Consider the following 20754-nt stretch of genomic DNA (forward strand, 5'->3'; position numbering starts at 1 on the left):
AATTATGATGCGATGAAATGAAATGAAATGAAAATCACTTATTGTCACGAGTAGGCTTCAAATGAAGTTACTGTGAAAAGCCCCTAGTCGCCACATTCCGGCGCCTGTTCGGGGAGGCTGTTACGGGAATCGAACCGTGCTGCTGGCTTGCCTTGGTCTGCTTTCAAAGCCAGCGATTAGCCCTGTGAGGCAAGACTTAGGATGCATCGCCTGGAGAGGAAAACTGCAGGGGATGGACACAATGGAAATGTGGAGCATGTTCAAGGAACAGCTACTGCGTGTCCTTGATAAGTATGTACCTGTTAGACAGGGAGGAAGTGGTCGAGTGAGGGAACCATGTGTTACTAAAGCAGTTGAAACACTTGTCAAGAGGAAGAAGGAGGCTTATGTGAAGATGAGACGTGATGGTTCAGTTGGGTCGCTTGAGAGTTACAAGTTAGCTAGGAAGGCTCTAAAGAGAGAGCTAAGAAGAGCCAAGCGAGGACATGAGAAGTCTTTGGCAGGTAGGATCAAGGATAACCCTAAAGCTTTCTATAGGTATGTCAGGAATAAAAGAATGACTAAGGTAAGAGTAGGGCCAGTCAAGGACAGTAGTGGGAAGTTGTGCGTAGAGTCCGAGGAGATAGGAGAGGTGCTAAATGAGTATTTTTCGTCAGTATTCACACAGGAAAAAGACAAAGTTGTCGAGGAGAATACTGAGATACAGGCTACTAGACTAGAAAGGCTTGAGGTTCATAAGGAGGAGGTGTTAGCGATTCTGGAAAGTGTGAAAATAGATAAGTCCCCTTGGCCGGATGGGATTTATCCTAGGATTCTCTGGGAAGCTAGGGAGGAGATTGCTGAGCCTTTGGCTTTGATCTTTAAGTCATCTTTGTCTACAGAAATAGTGCCAGAGGACTGGAGGATAGCAAATGTCCCCTTGTACAAGAAGGAGGGTAGAGATAACCCCGGTAACTATAGACCAGTGAGCCTTACTTCTGTTGTGGGAAAAGTCTTGGAAAGGTTTATAAGAGATAGGATGTATAATCATCTGGAAAGGAATAATTTGATTAGAGATGGTCAACATGGTTTTGTGAAGGGTAGGTTGTGCCTCACAAACCTCATTGAGTTCTTCGAGAAGGTGACCAAACAGGTGGATGAGGGTAAAGCAGTTGATGTGGAGTATATGGATTTCAGTAAAGCGTTTGATAAGGTTCCCCACGGTAGGCTATTGCAGAAAATACAGAGGCATGGGATTCAGGGTGATTTAGCAGTTTGGATCAGAAATTGGCTAGCTGATAGAAGACAAAGAGTGGTGGTTGATGGGAAATGCTCTGACTGGTGTCCAGTTACTAGTGGTGTGCCACAAGGATCTGTTTTGGGGCCGTTGCTGTTTGTCATTTTTATAAATGACCTGGAGGAGGGCATAGAAGGATGGGTAAGTAAATTTGCAGATGACACTAAAGTCGGTGGAGTTGTGGACAGTGCAGAAGGATGTTACAAGTTACAGAGGGACATAGATAAGCTGCAGAGCTGGGCTGACAGGTGGCAAATGGAGTTTAATGCAGAAAAGTGTGAGGTGATTCATTTTGGAAGGAATAACAGGAAGGCAGAGTACTGGGCTAATGGTAAGATTCTTGGTAGTGTTGACGAGCAGAGAGATCTCGGTGTCCATGTCCATAGATCCCTGAAAGTTGCCACCCAGGTTGAGAGGGTTGTTAAGAAGGCGTACGGTGTGTTAGTTTTTATTGGTAGAGGAATTGAGTTTCGGAGCCATGAGGTCATGTTGCAGTTGTACAAAACTCTGGTGCGGCCGCATTTGGAGTATTGTGTGCAGTTCTGGTCGCCACATTATAGGAAGGATGTGGAAGCATTGGAAAGGGTACAGAGGAGGTTTACAAGAATGTTGCCTGGTATGGAGGGAAGATCATATGAGGAAAGGCTGAAGGACTTGAGGCTGTTTTCGTTAGAGAGAAGAAGGTTAAGAGGGGACTTAATTGAGGCATACAAGATGATCAGAGGATTAGATAGGGTGGACATTGAGATCCTTTTCCTCGGATGGTGATGTCCAGCACGAGGGGACATAGCTTTAAATTGAGGGGAGATAGATATAGGACAGATGTCAGAGGTAGGTTCTTTACTCAGAGAGGAGTAAGGGCGTGGAATGCCCTGCCTGCAACAGTAGTGGACTCGCCAACACTAAACGCATTCAAATGGTCATTGGATAGGCATATGGACGATAAGGGAATAGTGTAGAGGGACTTTAGAAGGGTATCACAGGACGGTGCAACATCGTGGGCCGAGGGGTCTGTACTGCGCTGTGATGTTCTATGTTCCTGTGTGGATCAGCAAGCAGGCACGTGGCACAGTAGTAATGAAATGAAAATGAAATGAAAATCGCTTATTGTCACAAGTAGGCTTCAAATGAAGTTACCGTGAAAAGCCCCTAGTCATCACATTCCGGCGCCTGCTCAGGGAGGCTGGTACGGGAATTAAACCATGCTGCTGGCCTGCCTTGGTCTGCTTTAAAAGCCAGCTCTTTAGCCCTGTGCTAAACCAACCCCTTTTTAGCACTGCTGCCTCACAGCGCCAGAGACCTGGATTCAATTCCAGCCCTGAGTGACTGTGTGGAGTTTGCACTTTGTCTGCATGGGTTTCCTCCAGGTGCTCTGGTTTCCTCCCACAGTCCAAAGATATGCAGGTTAGGTAGATTGACCATGCTAAATTGCCCCTTAGTGTCCAAAAAAGAAAGCTTTGATGGGGTTATGGGGATAGGGAGGAGCCGTGGGCCTGGGTGGGGTGCTCCTTTGGAGGGCTGGTACAGACCTGAAGGGCCGAATAGCCTCCTTCTGCACTGTAGGGATTCTATAATTCTAGGCTGACAAAGACTTTGGATGGGCTGCAAACAACTTGACTGAAAAGCATATCGGCAATTAAGGAATCTGGAAGGTCAGAGGGGGAAGCAACAGCCAACGATCCAGTTTTATTTTACTTTGTTTTTTCTGTAAGCAGAACTGATACATCAGGCTGAGCTGGGAAAGGAGTAAAGTGAAAAGACACAACTAGACTGAAGCACTGATGGGAAAGGAACGAGGTAGTTTCTCAACCGAATAGTCTGAATATAGGCTGTTCAGTCTGCTCTCAGCCCAGGAAGATTTGGGAATAGTTGAATCTTTGAAGTCTAGTGCAGTATGCAGACCAATAAAGGTCCAAACAAGACGTTCTTCACTTTAAAATTACTTCGCTGATAGCACTAAAAAAGATGGCTCATTTTGATTTCGTGAAATTAACAGCATGGTCTTCTAACTATACTATTTTAATAAAATATTTACATTCAAAAACGTTGCATTGTACACTTTCCAAATTTTAAAGGTGCTAAAATATGTGGTGTTCTGGGAAATGAGTCGATTTTATCAAAGTGGTGAGATAAATGTTAAGTTTACGAATGAGTAAAGTTGATCAAATTTTAAACCTAAAAATGGACATGAGCCGAGATGATCACCACTTTCAGCTGTTCAAGCAGTTGACCTTGCTTCTAGAAGACTCCAGCAAGTTACTTGAGGATGAAAACAGGGTAATCACAAGCACAATTTCAGAACAGAAATATAAAGCAATATGTATTTTAGGGGGGAGTTATAAAAGTTTAGAATATCCCCTGGCTGAATTCTCAGTCCCACAGTAGGTTGTTGGCAAACGATTTTGTTTCGCGTTTCATGTAGATTTGTCATTCGACTTTCGCATTTATATTTGAGAAATGTCAACTAATTCTATCCTGGACAAAAACGGTGCCCTATTCCTGATGTAGGCAAATAATAAATTGCAAATGTGTTCACATCGTCTGTTGCTCGATTCGCTTTTCAACAAGTGTTCGGTAGCTTAGTTTTATTTGTACATTGAAATATTTGATATTTTTATTTCGCTTAGCGTTGATGATATCAATCCATAAACATCTTGCTTTAGTCAGATTTATAAATACTGAAAGATTAACATTTGAAAAGCATGTTTGTTAACTCCAGTTACCTGAAGACTAAATTTACAGTGAACACCGTATGAGAAATCTGAGCAGTTTACATTCCATTGTACTAACTATTAATGTTGTCATATCTTAATATTTGCAAATGTTAAAAACCCATTCTCAGAATTCCAAAAGCCATAAATCAGCGCCCAAAGAGCATTTGTGATTAACTAGTGGCAGCTGTATGGGTGTCAGTTCCTACTAGAAGTTAGTGGAAGGGTTTATTCAGCAACGTGTGATCTCCATCGCTGTGTAATACACTGGCTATGACGCTGTCTCAATATGATAAAAATAACTAAATTTAATTCCCCCAGTCATCGTTCCCCATAGTGATTGCCCGCCTGTCTTGTTTTACTCTTATGCCAATCACAGTTGTCCCTTTCCGTCTGCCAACAGCTGCCAAAGTGAGCTCGATTTTCCACATAGGTTAATGTGAATTCCAGCGTGCAGGGTCTCTCTCTATATTTAGATTGGAGAGTTAAATTACAAGCTCATCAAGTGCAGCAAGCCACTGCGATCTGCCTTTTTCCAGCCAGACCCGAGTGAGGCAGACGCCACCTGCTCGCTTCCAAAGTTCCCTGACCATGGACCCGGCTGAAGGTAGAGTGGAAGAACCTCGGCTTTACCAAACCACCCTACTTCAGGATGGGCTGAAAAAATTACTGGACGAGAACAAATTCGTTGATTGTTCCCTGAAGGTGGGCAATAGGTCCTTCGCTTGTCACCGCCTGGTCCTGGCTGCCTGCAGCCCTTACTTTCGAGAGTATTTCTTTTCCGAGGAAAGTGAGGAGAAGAAAGGTGAGGTGGTTCTGGAAGATGTTGATGAAAACGTGGTGGAGCTCGTGCTCAATTACCTGTACTCCTCGGAGATTGAGCTGAGCGATGAGAACGTGCAGGATATTTTTGCTGCGTCCAGCCGCTTCCAGATCCCCTCCGTTTTCACATTGTGTGTCACCTACCTTCAGGAGAAGTTATCTACCACCAACTGCCTGGCCATATTCAGGCTCGGCCTGCTGCTCGATTGCCCCCGGCTTGTGTTTGCTGCCCGCGAGTACGCGTCCGCTCGCTTTGAACACATCTGTAAAGGTGAAGACTTCCTGCAACTTGCCGCGCACGAGCTGATCGGTATCATTGCCAGTGACTCTTTAGACGTGGAGAAGGAAGAGGCTGTGTTCGAAGCGGTCGTGGGATGGGTCCGGAAAGATAAAGAGAATAGGCTCGCAAGTTTTGGAGAAATCTTCGACTGCATCCGTTTTCGTCTGATGGCTGAGAAATATGTCAAAGACCACGTCGAAAAAAATGACATTGTTAAGGCGAGCCCAGATCTGATGAAGAAGGTTCAAACCGTGAAGGATGCTTTTGCCGGGAAACTCCCCAAGCCCGCCAAAGGAGGAGACGCAAAGCAGGGAGAAGGCGGTAAAGATGTGGTCAACGGGGACGTAGGTGATGAAGATTTGCTCCCAGGCTTCCTGAATGACATTCCCAGGCATGGCATGTTCGTCAAGGAGATGATCATGCTCATTAATAATACCGCGGCGGTGGCTTATGATCCAAACCTAAATCAGTGCTTTCTGGCTGCAATGGCTGATCAGATTCCCAGAAACCATGTTAGCTTCGTTACTAAGGGAAACGCAATTTATGTGGTTGGTGGATTATATGTGGATGAAGAAGTTAAAGAACATCCTTCTCACTGCTATTTCTACCAGGTATGCATAAATCTACAAGGTTTTTTGTAAATGTTAATTCATTTCAAGCATTCCATCTAATGCTACCACAAAAATAAGCGTTTTCATTAAAAAGGGATAAACTGTTTTAATGGGCTCTCCCCCCCCCCCCCCCCCCCCTTTATTTTGCTCTGTGGAAATTGGTGTCTGAAAGACCTGGAGCAAAATGTGGTAACTTACTGAAATGAATGTTCTGTCTCACAAATTTCTGAATCGGGTTTCTGGATACGTGTAAATAAATTAAATCTGTACAGAAATAGGTAACAAATTAAACTAACTTGTCTGACGCTTTAGTTTAACAGCGTCGCTGGTGAATGGGACGGCTTGCCACCGCTGCCTTCTGCCAGATGCCTCTTCGGGATGGGAGAAACCGATAAATTCCTTTACGTGATTGGTGGCATGGATCTTCCAAATGAGCAATCGTTGGATTCAGTATTTTGCTATGACATAAAGTAAAGTCAGAATTGGTTTTCTTTTAAACGAAATATTATATTTGAATAAATGCAGAACATTAATTCAATATAACAAAATGCTGCTACAACCCCGTTGTAGCCAATCGTGGCCTTTTTTAATCTTGAAAAGTTGTGTACTGTTGGTTGTCATATCTTTGTTATAATTTTATATTACCAGAATAAATCACATTGAGTAAGATGTACCTATATAAAATAATACTGTCATTAAGAATGTGAGTCCACCCAGAATAGGATTATTCTAGCCTTGATTAGCATATTTCAATAGTTGGGCCCACAATCGGATGGGTTGGGTCAGTTTGGGGAATTGCCTGCATTATTTAAATTTAGTAACTTTATATTATGTGGTATTCACAAGGTGCAGCTCCGCAAGGGAAAGTTACTTCTTCAGATACAACTCTTTCTACCCAATACCATCTATGCTGTTGGGGCCAAGAGCTTTGACCTCTCCCGTCTACCTCCTATCAACCTGGCCTGACAGAGCATCTCAAAATATTGAACAGGTTAAACAAGCTGTTGCACACTACTACTGTGCATTCAGTTTCAATCTCCTTACCTAAGGAAGGATATATGTGCCGGAGAGGAACAACTGCCTGCTCTGATAGCTATGCATAAAGCCAATTTAAGCCAAGCTCCTAATGTGGTTCACATTAAATAAAAGGAATATGTTCAAGCCTTGCAGTTGGGGAGCTTATGGTTCCTCTTTACTTTCTTTATGGTAATGCCTCAGCCAATCAGTCAACTTAGCAACCAATCACAGGCAGCACGGTGGTGCAGTGGTTACCACTGCTGCCTCAGAGTTCGATCCTGACCCCGGGTCACTGTCCGAGTGAAGTTTGCACATTCTCCCCATGTCTGCGTGGGTCTCACCCCTACAACCCAAAAAGATGTGCCAGGTAGATGAATTGGCCACACTAAACTGTCCCTTAAAAAGAATTGGGTACTCTAAATTTATAAAAGAAAACAAAACTTAGCAACCATTCAGCACTTTTTTCTCTTGCAGTAGAAATTGTTGGATGGTTTCAAATTTGCATTCTTACTGCTGAATGCAATATGAAAAACTTCGGTGACGTGTCTCTTTTAAGCAACATTCAAGAACTAATATTGCAATTTTAAAATCTGATAAATATTACCTTGATTGCTGTAGGGTATAAGAAGAATTTAATGGTGATGCAAATGTAACTTTTTTTGGCAGCAACTTAAAATGGAATGAATCCAAAGCGTTCCCACTTAAGATTTACGGCCACTCTGTGGTTTCGCATAATGGATTAATCTATGTTATTGGTGGGAAAACTGATGACAGGTAATATTATGTAAATTTCCCACATTTTAAGGATTAATTCCAAACTGGCATAATTGATCATTTCAAGCTTATTTTTAATTTATCCACAGTAAGTGTGTCAACAAATTGTTTGTCTACAATCCTAAAAAATCTGAGTGGAGGGAGCTGGCAGCTATGAAGACAGCACGTGCTATGTTTGGAGTTGCTGTGCATCAAAGCAAAATCTGGGTTGTTGGAGGAGTCATTGATGAAGGTCTGACAGCTGCATCTGAAGCATATGACATCATGAATAATAAGTGAGTGAAACCAAAAAGAGTTATAGAACTTGGCCTTTTCAACCTGAGATGGGATCTTGTGGCATGTAAAATTGTTCAGGGATTGGAATCTGGAATCCTAATTTAAATTGAGAGAAGGGTGGGGAAGTAAAGATTTAAACTGATAAAAGATAGATGTCCAAAATGTTTCTTCACACAGAGGGTGATCGATACATTCATTTATTTCCACAAGAGTAATGAAGGGGAAAAATTCTATAATCTTTCAACAAACGATTGGATGTTGCAATAGAGGGATTTAGGATCTTTCTGAAGATAGTTAATTATACTGTAAACTTTATTTCAAAATACCTTTTTTATTCAATGGTAGTAAGATATCAACAATATCAATGAAGCAGGCAAGCTCTGGGGTTAAAGACCAGGGTTCTGAAATAGTACTAAGGAAGTGATTCCATATTTTGGGGTCAAGGAGAATGGGGGTGAAATACTAGGGCTAATAAACAGAGGAACAGAGGAATTCTTAATCCTGCCATGTAATATCACAAGAAACCATCAGAACTGTACAGTATAATCTTGGATGAGAATTCATGTTAAAAATATGCTTGGGCTGATAAGTGGCAAGTAACATTTATGCCACATCAGTGCAGCCAGGTAACGACTATTTTCAACAAGAGAAAATCTAATAGTCCTTCCTTGACTTTTAACTTCATTGCCATCACCGAATCATCTACCATTAACATCCAGGGGTTACCATTGACTAGGTCCATTGACTGGACCAGACATATTAATATTGTTGATGTCAAGAGCACATCAAATACATGAATTTCCAAGCAAGTAAAACCTCTCCTGCCTCATAGAATTTACAGTGCTGAAGGAGGCCATTTGGCCATCGAGTCTACACCAGCCCCTGAAAGAGCACCCTACCTAGATTGGATTGGTTTATTGTCACGTGTACCGAGGTACAGTGAAAAGTATTTTTCTGCAAGCAGCTCAACAGATCATTCAGTACATGGAAGAAAAGGAAATTAAACAAAATTCAAGAAAAGACAAGAAAATACATGGGAGGAACTGACGAAAATCGACTGGAAGCAGAGCCTAGTGGGAAAGACAGTAGAACAGCAATGGCAGGAGTTTCTGGGAGTAATTGAGGACACAGTGCAGAGGTTCATCCCAAAGAAAAGAAAGGTTATCAGAGGGAGGATTAGGCAGCCATGGCTGACAAAGGAAGTCAGGGAATGCATCAAGGCAAAAGAGAGAGCCTATAATGTGGCAAAGAGTAGTGGGAAGTCAGAAGATTGGGAAGGCTACAAAAACAAACAGAGGATAACAAAGAGAGAAATAAGGAAGGAGAGGATCAAATATGAAGGTAGGCTAGCCAGTAACATTAGGAATGATAGTAAAAGTTTCTTTAAATACATTAAAAACAAACGGGAGGCAAAAGTAGACATTGGGCCGCTCCAAAATGACGCTGGTAATCTAGTGATGGGAGACAAGGAAATAGCTGAGGAACTTAATAAGTACTTTGCGTCAGTCTTCACAGTAGAAGACATGAGTAATATCCCAACAATTCAGGAAAGTCAGGGGGCAGAGTTGAATATGGTTGCCATCACAAAGGAGAAGGTGCTAGAGAAACTAAAAGGTCTGAAAATGGATAAATCTCCGGGCCCAGATGGGCTACATCCTAGAGTTCTAAAGGAGATAGCTGAAGAAATAGTGGAGGCGTTAGTTATGATCTTTCAAAAGTCACTGGAATCAGGGAAAGTCCCAGAGGATTGGAAAATCGCTTTTGTAACCCCCCTGTTCAAGAAGGGAACAAGAAAAAAGATGGAAAATTATAGGCCAATTAGCCTAACCTCGGTTGTTGGCAAAATTCTAGAATCCATCGTTAAGGATGAGATTTCTAAATTCTTGGAAGTGCAGGGTCGGATTAGGACAAGTCAGCATGGATTTAGTAAGGGGAGGTCGTGCCTGACAAACCTGTTAGAGTTCTTTGAAGAGATAACAAATAGGTTAGACCAAGGAGAGCCAATGGATGTTATCTATCTTGACTTCCAAAAGGCCTTTGACAAGGTGCCTCACGGGAGACTGCTGAGTAAAATAAGGGCCCATGGTATTCGAGGCAAGGTACTAACATGGATTGACGATTGGCTGTCAGACAGAAGGCAGAGAGTTGGGATAAAAGGTTCTTTTTCGGAATGGCAACCGGTGACAAGTGGTGTCCCGCAGGGTTCAGTGTTGGGGCCACAGCTGTTCTCTTTATATATTAACGATCTAGATGACGGGACTGGGGGCATTCTGGCCAAGTTTGCCGATGATACAAAGATAGGTGGAGGGGCAGGTAGTATTGAGGAGGTGGGGAGGCTGCAGAAAGATTTAGACAGTTTAGGAGAATGGTCCAAGAAGTGGCTGATGAAATTCAACGTGGGCAAGTGCGAGGTCTTGCACTTTGGAAAAAAAAATAGAGGCATGGACTATTTTCTAAACGGTGACAAAATTCATAATGCTAAAGTGCAAAGGGACTTGGGAGTCCTAGTCCAGGATTCTCGAAAGGTAAACTTGCAGGTTGAGTCCGTAATTAAGAAAGCAAATGTAATGTTGTCATTTATCTCAAGAGGCTTGGAATATAAAAGCAGGGATGTACTTCTGAGGCTTTATAAAGCACTAGTTAGGCCCCATTTAGAATACTGTGAGCAATTTTGGGCCCCATACCTCAGGAAGGACATACTGGCACTGGAGCGGGTCCAGCGGAGATTCACACGGATGATCCCAGGAATGGTAGGCCTAACATACGATGAACGTCTGAGGATCGTGGGATTATATTCATTGGAGTTTAGGAGGTTGAGGGGAGATCTAATAGAAACGTACAAGATAATGAATGGCTTGGATAGGATGGACGTAGGGAAGTTGTTTCCATTAGCAGGGGAGACTAGGACGCGGGGGCACAGCCTTAGAATAAAAGGGAGTCACTTTAGAACAGAGATGAGGAGAAATTTCTTCAGCCAGAGAGTGGTAGGTCTGTGGAATTCATTGCCACAGAGGGCGGTGGAGGCCGGGACATTGAGTGTCTTTAAGACAGAAATTGATAAATTCTTGATTTCTCGAGGAATTAAGGGCTATGGGGAGAGCGCGGGTAAATGGAGTTGAAATCAACCATGATTGAATGGTGGAGTGGACTCGATGGGCCGAATGGCCTTACTTCCACTCCTATGTCTTATGGTCTTATGGTCTTATGAAAATGAAAATCGCTTATTGTCACGAGTAGGCTTCAGTGAAGTTACTGTGAAAAGCCCCTAGTCGCCACATTCGGCGCCTGTCCGGGGAGGCTGGTACGGGAATCGAACCGTGCTGCTGGCCTGCTTGGTCTGCTTTAAAAGCCAGCGATTTAGCCTGGTGAGCAATAGGGCAACACAAGATATACAATGTAGAATGAGTATAAGTTAAGTTAAAAGTGGATCTGTTGGGGAGAGCTTGCAGAGAGTCGCCTCGCTCTGGCGCCATCTTGCATGCCCACACCTCCACCCTATCCCCCACACCTCCACCCTATCCCCGTAATCCAGGAACCCCACCTAATCTATCGACACTACGGGGCAATTTAGCATGACCAATCCACCTAACCCGCACATCTTTGGACTGTGTGAGGAAACCGGAGCACATGGAGAAAACCCACGCAAACACAGGGAGAATATTCAGACTCTGCACAGGCAGTGACCTACAATTGAACCTGGGTCCGTGGCACTGTGAAGCAACAATGTTAACCACTGTGACTGTCCACCAAGGCTCAAATCAGGAGTGTAATGGAATATTCTTTACACACCTGGATGAGAGCAGCTCCAATAACTGGAGAAACACAACCACATCAAAGCCAAAGCAGCTTTCTTGATCAGCACCCCATACACCACCTTAAATATCAGTTTCTACCACTGGGCATTGGTAATGGAGGAAGTATCTATCATTTACAAGATGCACTACAACAACTTCTATGACAGTACCTTCCAAAACTGTGACCCCAACCATCTTGAAGGACAAAGTCAGCAGATGCATGAAGCTCCTCAAGTACCCCTCCAAGCCATACACCTACAACTATGTTGCTGCTGCTCCTCGAATTGGGTCAGCATTTTGGGACACCCTTGCTAATAGCATTGTGTGCTTTAAAAAGAGATAAAAAGGCAGAAAGGAGAAATGCTCAATTTAAAATTAATAATAAAAGCTATTCCAGATATTGAGCAGCTTTATTACAGTGATATTAGTATTTAATTCAATGTCAAGCAGGAGTTGAACACTTCCTTTCCTTGCCCTGCCTAATAGTCTTAAGGTTACGAAAGAGTAGATTTTCCAAGTCCTTACCTGTGGTACCTGTCCCACAACAGGCAGAGACAAGAAAATCACAACATGCCCATGATTTTCTGGTAATTTAAATAAATGTCTGATTTACCCCATTGTACTCTCAGCAGGGTAGGTACTTTGCCCTTCATTCACCAAGGCATTTCTGCATCTGCTGATCTGCTCATTCACACACTCACCTCCACTTTGATGTCCTTGTCTGCACTAACACCAGTACATACACAGATCGTACCCTGATTGTTGCCTCAGGTGCAGCCCTTATCTTGGTTCCCTTAAACTCAAGGGATACAAACTGGAACATTTACAGCAGAGAACTGGTTTAGATATTCATTGCCATATTTGGCTGGATTATATAAAGCGCTAGTCCTGGTTTCCTTCATCAAAACTGCAAACTATTTCAGGGCCAAATGATCCCTGGCTTCTTTTTACCACTACAGACCATATTCTTTCAATCTTTGCCCCTGCCTCCTCCACCCATGTCAGCTGATATTATTAGTTCCTTTACCTTGAGTAGTGGCCCTCCCCCCAATCTGTCATAATCACCTGAAAAAATACCCTTCATCCTGGTGATCTTGAACACTACCACCACTTCTCTTTTACTGCAAAGCCCGAATGTGTTGTCAGCCCCCAAATTCATGCCCATCTTTCTCACAGCTCCACAATTCAATCTTCAATCAAGATTCCTCCCTGCCAGCCCTTGTCAAAGTCACCAATTATATCCTCCATTTGGACAGAATTTATGATGAATGTGAGATGTAAGTTGATAGAGTCCTGAAGATCAAATCTGGGAAGCCAAGCTTATTGCAGGTGCTGCGATAGAGGAAAAACCTATTTGAACTCATCCCCACCAATCTACCTGTCCCAGGATTGGTAAGAGTGATCACTGCATTGTCCTTGCCACAACAAAGTCCTATCTTCCTTCAGAGACCATACTCCAATTTGTCCTGTGACATTACAATCATGCCAAATGGATCAGAACAGATCTAGTAGTTCAAAACTAGGCAACCATGAGGCATTGTGGACCATCAGCAGCAACATAGAATCCCTACAGTGCAGGAGGTCGTCATTCGACCCATTAATCTGCGTCAGCGCTCTGAAAGAGCGCCCTACCTAAGCTCACCCCCTCAACACCACCTAATCTGCACATATTTGGACTGTGGGAGGATTCCCATACAGACATGGGGAGAAAGTGCAAACTACACAGTCACCCCACCATTTCTTTCCATCCCTCCACTGTGCTTTGCCAAGCTGCTTATCCACCATGACATTTCCTCCAATTAGTGCAAAGACTGAAGCCATTGTATTTGAATCTTGTTACAAACTCTGTTCCCTAGCCACCAACTTCATCCCTCTCTTTTATCACTGTTTGTGGCTAAACTGGGCAGTGCCATACCGTCCCATTTGACCTGGAGATGAAGTTCCAATCACATCCACCAATCACAAAGGCCACCTAGTTTCACTCTAACATTGCTAGTCTTTACCCTTGCCTCAGCTCTTCTGCTACTAAAAACCTCACCAATGCTTTTGTTATCTCTCGACTTGATCATAATTCAACTTCCCCAGGGGCTTCCACCATCCATCCTTCATGCTTGAATTCATCCAAAACTCTGCTGTCCTTACCCTAACCTGCACCAAAGCCAGATCAATCACCCATCCTCACAGATCTATATTGGCACCCAATTCTCATACATGATTCCTCCCTCAGCTCATTCCTCCCACTCCTGAACCTCCTCCAATTCTATTATCCTCCACAATCCCCCATGATCCTTCAATTCTGAGTTCTTACACATTCCCACTTTTAATTCTCTCCCTGCCCCATTGACTGCTTTGCCACGAGCTCCCAAGCACTAAGTTACGAAATTCCTCCCTAAATCGGTCTGCCTTTCACTCTTCTTAAAATCTACCTCTTTGACCAAGCTTTTGGTCACCTATTGTAATAGCTACTCATGTGGCCTTATGTCAAATTTTGTTTGACAGTACTATACAAATTAAAATTGTAGTTCGTATTGTTAATTTGCTTCCACCTCAGGCAAAAGCTCAAGAGAAACATACAAGTGTATGAATGATTTCAGAAACCTACATGGGTAAAAATACTTTGCACATGTACCAAAATTTCTAATGAAGTTAAAAAAAATTGTTGCATTTAAAAAGCCCTCTAGTGACATCTGACTACTAATTAACCTTGCCACCCAAGCTACATCAGTTTGAGGGAAATCATAAATACAACAAATAAAACTCTTCACAAATTATGTCTCTAAATGAAAGATGTCTTCGGAACAGACAAGCTAAAAAGTCACACAAGAGATTGTAGAAAGTGAGCATATCCATTTGTACATTTACTATTGTTATATTATTCTATTGTTTGACTATCACAGATGGGAAATTATGCCTGAATTCCCACAAGAGAGAAGTTCTATAAACATCATCAGTATAGATGGATCACTTTATGCTATTGGAGGTTTTGCCATGATTCAGTTGGAAAATAAAGAATTTACTCCGTCAGAATTCACTGACGTGTGGAAGTAAGTCTTTATTAAAGGCCTACTGGCCTTACATTTCTTTAAGCATAGGTAGTTTGGAACATACTTGCATTGTTTAGCTGCGAAGGAGCAGATGTGTTCAACTGTAGCCAAGTGCTCTAAATAGAATTGTTTTAAGATTAATGGAAAATAATTGGGAAAGATTGTCCAGGAATAAGTTTGAAAATCTCCAACTTTTCCCCGCAGAAAAAAACATTATTTCTCTGATTTCTAGCTGATAAAGCGATCACATTGTATCTTTTTAAATTTTGAGATTTCTTTGGCCTTCTCCAGTAGAACTAACCAATAATTCCTCTTAGATTCCTATCTCTAGCATCATATCTTGGTGAATGTACTGGACATTCTCAATGATTTTGATACTCTCTCTGTAATAGGGTATCATAGAATTTACAGTGCGGGAGGCCATTTGGCCCATCGAGTCTGCACTGGCCCTCGGAAAGAGCACCCCACTTAAACCCACACTTCCAACCAATCCCCATTAGTAACCTCACCTAATCTTCTTGGAGACTAAAGGCAATTTAGCATAGCCAATCCACCTAGCCTACACATCTTTGGACTGTGGGAGGAAACCGGAGCACCCGTAGGAAACCCATGCAGACAGGGGGAGAACGTGCAGACTCCGCACGACTGTGACCTAAGCTGGGAATTGAACCTAGGACCCTGGAGCTGTGAAGCAACTGTGCTAACCACTGTACTACCGTGCTGCCTGGTAGCCCAATAATAATAATCGCTTATTGCCACAAGTAGGCTTCAATGCAGTTACTGTGAAAAGCCCCTAGTTGCCACATTCCGGTGCCTGTTCAGGGAGTCCGGAATTGAACCCGCACTGCTAGCCTTGTTCTGTATTACAAGCCAGCTGTTTAGTCCACTATGCTAAACCAGCCCTGGTAATGATGTATCCAAAACGATACATCATTGTTGAACAATGGTTTACCCAATGCTTAATGCAACTTCATTTCATTTTTGTATTTGTACTCTAAATCCAAATTTATATTATTTTTTCTATTTATAGATTTCAATTTTAGAGGCCCAGAGTAACTTTCACACGTTTTTCCCCTCTCTTGAATAGTTGAAGCCATCCTGACCTGACTCTTTTTAGCATTTTGTTTTTATTTGTGAATCTTGCCCAAGTTTAAAAAAATCTTCCTACCAAAACTCTAATGTCAAATTTGATTAAAAAGTTGCTTTTCAATGCTTTTGAAATTTAAAATCTATTTTTGTCAGTTATATCAAAATTCCTTAGATCCCAATTAAGTGTTCAGGTTATGTATGACATGTAATCCTGTACTATAAAAAACAAAGGTTTAAAAAGACAGCAAAAATGAAGCATATCTATAGATGCTGTACACACTTTGAATACTTTTCTAAATTTGACATGAATTGTTATGCAAAACCTAAGCCTTTGAATGCTCTAAAATGCAAGTTGTACTTTTTATTTAGATATGAAGATGACACGAAGGAATGGTGTGGCATGGTGAAGGAAATTAACTATGCTGCAGGAGCCACATGTCTTGCTGTGCGCCTCAACATGTTTAGGCTTACCAAGTTATAAATAGCTCCACAGAGTTATTAATATTGCTGCTATATTAAAGACAAACATAATTGGTGTATGGTACCAACTGGAATTACTACTTCATATAATTAAACTCTGTATAAAACCATTACGATAATTAAATGAGTTAATGTTGCACCATGCCATATGCGATCAATGATCTCAGGAAGATGTCAGGTAGTGATACACTGAAGGAGTGCAGAACATGTGCATGGCTGTAGAGGTTGAAAACACATACTAGAGTGCAAGATTATTTGCAAAGTACCACAACAAAGATTAGTTGCAATGTAATACAACAAATGCATATATTTAGGCAATTATGAAAGTTAATTTAAAATTAGATTCAATCCATTCTCTCTACATTTAACATTCAATTTCGGCCTGAACTTTGTTTAAAATAAGATTTGTGAATTTCACAAGCCTTCTTTAAAATTATATTCCCTCTCTAGTTTTCATTTACAAAATGAATTTCCGTCTCAATGAATTCTAAAATACTTGCAGCACAATTTTAATGATTCTAAAATGTTCTAACTACCCTTTAGTATTTTACTCTTACAAACACTTAATTTACAGGGTTTTCTTAAATTGCATGCGAGAATTCCCTTGATTAAGGTCAATACCTCTTTTAGAAAATCAAATAAATTATCCTACAGTACATATGTCCATATACTTTATTTTCCAACACTGTACAGAAAAGTTTCATCCAAGATATTGCATATTCAATATGGCCAACCTCCAATCCTGGAGCTTCTTACTAATATAGGATACATTCCTTAAATATCATCTCTCCTTCTCTGACTTTGAAATACTGATATAGAATTTTCATGTTTTCAACAACTGAATTAAGATTTGGGATTTAGGAATTTGTAAAAATTAATAGTACAAGAATAAAACGGCTTTATTAAAATAGTCAATACATTTCCACAATGCATCATTTCATAATCAGTTCTGTTAAAATGTGGTTCACGATTTCAAGATTCTTCTGCAAATATCTTTTGTTTAAGATATTCTACCCATGCATCCTTCGTTGACAATTCCATGGAATTCCATTCAAAATGAGGGATCTGTAAAGATAATTTTAAAGAAGGCAACATTTTTACAACTACAATATATATTTTATTGCCAAATTGCATTGCAAGAAATAATGCTACAAAACTGGAATTATACTATTAAAAAATGAAATGAAAATATACTTTTGCATTGCAAAGTATTGAGGCTAATTTTATTTTTATCATTTATTAGCGAAGCCATGTTTCAGATTTTTTTTAAAGAACAAAACAATGAACGTACGGACAAAGCATTCTACAGTGATAATTGGGGAAGCAATAATATTACTTGAATCCTCTATCAGAAGCATTTATTTAATTCAGCAATTTAGTAAATGGAAATTAAATTAAAGCTCTCGATGAGAAGTGTTACAGCTCTATCGTGGCAAAAGAAAATTTCAAATTTCATAGAACATAAGTGGCTGGACTTCTGGCCATGCAGGAGGAAGTCGCACATTGGGTGGCTTCTGCTCGAGTCTTGTTTTTATGGAGTTTAATGCCCAGTCCCAGGGGCAATCTTTTGACAATTGAGTGCAGGAAGACACAAGGAAGGAGGGAGATGTCAAAAAAACAACCGTGGTGAAGAAGGAAGAATCATACATTTACAGTGCAGAAGGAGGCCATTCAGCCCATTGAGTCTGCATCAGGCCTTGGAAACAGCACCCTACCCAAGCCCACATCTCCACCCTATCCCCATAACCCTACTTAACCGTTTTTGGACACCAATTTAGCATAGTCAATCCACCTAACCTGCACATCTTTGGACTGTGGGAAGACACTGGAGCACCCGGAGGAAACCCACGCAGACACTGAAGAATGTGCAGATTCAGCACAGACAGTGACGCAAGACAGGAATCGAACCTGGGACCCTGGAGCTGTGAAGCAACTGTGCTAACCACGGTGCTATCATGCTGCCCTAGGGAGTGAGGGTGCACCGTCGACTGAAAGGGCCTGGTAGCTGGCAAGATGGCGGATGCTGAGTCGCAAGGGGGGTGGGGGGGGGGGGGGGGCGCACTGTTTACAGCAGAAAAGACGCCCTAGGTGATATGTTTGGAACTGTAGAAATAGTTCGCATAGCACAGATGATGAGGAAGGAGATGATGATGGCGCTGAAGATGTTGGTGGAAGACGCAATTGCCCTGGTGAAGGAAGCTGTGTCAAAGGCATCGGCCGAGTTGTGGGAGCAGGGTGAGAAAATGAAGGGAGTGGAGGAGTTGCAGAAGGTGGTCGAGGCCAACAAAGGGCTGAGAGCCGAATTGGAGGATCTGGACCATAAATTGAGGTGGCAAAATATGATGATCATGGGCCTGCAAGAGGGGGTGAATACTTTGCCAAGATATTGCCGGAGTTAGTGGGGAGGGGGACAATCCTATTTGGTGGAGAGGGAGACGATCCTAGCAAGCTCAAGTCAGCTAGTGAACGGAGGTGTGGGGCGGCGGACATTGGAACCTGGTGAGCAGGTTTCGATGGGCCTAGGTGTGAAGGGGGGGGGGGGGGGGGGGGAAATCGATACAGAGGGAGGGGTTTGAGAGGAAGTGGATGGGGGGGGGGGGAATTTTGGGAGGCGGAGGGTTTAAATGGGAAGGGGCAGGGCAGGTCCAGTGGGCAGGGCCCAGAGCAATGATGATGGTGGATAGGAGGGGGGAGGAACCCCAGTTAGGGTAGTTACGTGGAACGTAGCGGGGCTTGGAAGGGCCAGTAAAGAGGTTGAGGGTGTTAGCACACCTAAAAAGTTACCTAAAACATTGAATATATTCAAGAGGCAGCCATATATAGCACTTGGGGAGAATAGGATCAAAGGCTATGGAGTAAAAGCAGGATTAGGCTATTCCGTTGGATGATCAGCCATGATCGTGATAAATGGCAGAGCAGGCTCTAAAGGCCAAAAGGCCTCCTCCTATCTTCTATGTATCTATGAATGCCGTATGCTTTCTTGACCACCTTATCCACATGCGTTGCCACTTTCAGGGATCGGTGGACATGCACGCCCAGATCTCTCTGCCTGTCAGTACTCGCAAGAGTTCTACCATTTATTGTGTAATTCCTACATGCATTGGACCTTCCAAAGTGCATTACCTCACACTTGTCCGGATTAAACTCCATCTGCCATTTCTCCTTCCAAGACTCCAACAAGTTTATATCCTGCTGTATCCTCTGACAAACCTCTTAAAGGCCTATGTCGCTATGTTCCAGGAGACTCATTTGAGGGTGAAAGATCAGGTGAGGCTCAGGAAGGACTGGGTAAGCCAAGTGTTTCATTCAGAGTTTGACTGCAGGGCATGAGGGGTAGCGGTGTTGGTCAGTAAGAGAGTGAGGTTCCAGATGGAGGAGGTGGTGGTGCACCAAGGGGGTAGATACGTACAGGGGCATTGGAGGGGAGGTTGGCAGTGTTGGCACGTCTATGGCCCTAACTGGGATGATGTAGGGTTCATGAGGAAGGTACGAGGGGCCATTCCGGAATTGGATTCGCACAAGTCGACAGTGGGTGGGGATTGGAACTTTGTGCAGGAGCCAAGGCTGGACAGGTTGCAGCCGTGCTCGCTTGCCCAGTCGGGAGGAGGGGCTGACTGGGATTATGGAGGAAATAGGAGGAGTGCACCCGTGGAGGTTCTTGCAACTGAGGGAGCGGGAGTATTTGTTTTTTTCCTTGGTCCACAAGGTTTATTCAAGGATAGATTTTTTTATTGTAATAGGGACGACGCTGTTGGCTGGGGTTAGGGTTTCAGAGTACTCAGCGATAGCAATTTTGGATCATGCGCCACATTTGGTGGACATGGTCTTGGAGAAGGGGACAGTACAGAGGCCGGGGTGGAGATTGGACGTGGGGTTCCTGGGGGACTAAAGTTTCTATGAAATAATCGGGAGTGTAGTTGTGGAGTACATGAGTTTTAACTGCATCGGGAAGGTATGGGAGGCTCTGAAGGCGGAGGTGAGGGGAGAGGTGATATTGTTTAAGGCTAAGGTGGATAAAGATGAAAGGGTGGAGCGGCAGATTGATAGATAAGATGTTGGAAGTGGACAGGAGGTACATGGGGATGCAGATTCAGCACTTTTAGATGGAAGGAGGGAGCTACAGGCTAGTTTTAATCGGTTGTCGATGGGGAAGGCAATGCACCAATTGAAGTGCGTGAGGGGGGGGGCAGTGGATGAGTAAGGGGAGAACATAGAACAGTACAGCACAGAACAGGCCCTTCGGCCCTCGATGTTGTGCCGAACAATGATCACCCTACTTAAACCCACGTAACCCGTATACCCATAACCCAACAATCCCCCCATTAACCTTACACTACGGGCAATTTAGCATGGCCAATCCACCTAACCCGCACATCTTTGGACTGTGGGAGGAAACCGGAGCACCCGGAGGAAACCCACGCACACACGGGGAGGACGTGCAGACTCCACACAGACCAGAGAAGGTAGGGCGCATGCTGGCAGGCCAACTTCGGAAGGAGGTGACGGCAAGGGAAATTGTCCAGGTGTGGGTATAGGACAGGGAAATTGGTGGTGGCCCCGGACCAGATTAACAGGGTGTT

At 43.0% G+C, this 20754-nt stretch overlaps 2 protein-coding genes across 9 annotated transcripts in view; one reads left to right on the plus strand and one right to left on the minus strand.

The window, feature by feature from the left end:
- The first annotated feature begins 4046 nt into the window (after positions 1-4046).
- Positions 4047-16311, plus strand: klhl41a (kelch-like family member 41a). The gene is made up of 6 exons (XM_038789448.1): positions 4047-5700; positions 6013-6170; positions 7384-7491; positions 7581-7766; positions 14459-14605; positions 16064-16311. The coding sequence occupies exons 1-6, from the start codon at positions 4579-4581 to the stop codon at positions 16173-16175; spliced, it is 1833 nt and encodes a 610-aa protein (XP_038645376.1). The 5' UTR covers positions 4047-4578; the 3' UTR covers positions 16176-16311.
- Positions 16312-16823: 512 nt separating this feature from the next.
- The window catches only part of fastkd1 (FAST kinase domains 1), a 66695-nt gene continuing 62764 nt past the window's right edge, over positions 16824-20754 (minus strand). For 7 of the 8 annotated variants that reach the window (XM_038789442.1, XM_038789444.1, XM_038789443.1 and 4 more), the window contains one exon: positions 16833-17239. In XM_038789442.1, coding sequence (XP_038645370.1) covers positions 17147-17239 — 93 coding nt within the window. In that variant the 3' untranslated portion in view covers positions 16833-17146. Of the gene's footprint in view, positions 17240-20754 lie in introns of all 8 variants that reach the window. The other variant, XM_038789441.1, reaches the window with a different exon arrangement.

This window comes from Scyliorhinus canicula, chromosome 2, assembly GCF_902713615.1.
Source record: "Scyliorhinus canicula chromosome 2, sScyCan1.1, whole genome shotgun sequence".
Classification (NCBI taxonomy): Eukaryota; Metazoa; Chordata; class Chondrichthyes; order Carcharhiniformes; family Scyliorhinidae; genus Scyliorhinus; species Scyliorhinus canicula.

Coding starts and splice junctions, on each gene's coding strand:
- klhl41a (XM_038789448.1), top strand. CDS start 4,579: ATGGACCCGGCTGAAGGTAGAGTGGAAGAACCTCGGCTTTACCAAACC. Junction 5,701..6,012: donor CTCACTGCTATTTCTACCAG/GTATGCATAAAT, acceptor CTGACGCTTTAG/TTTAACAGCGTCGCTGGTGA. Junction 7,492..7,580: donor GGTGGGAAAACTGATGACAG/GTAATATTATGT, acceptor ATTTATCCACAG/TAAGTGTGTCAACAAATTGT.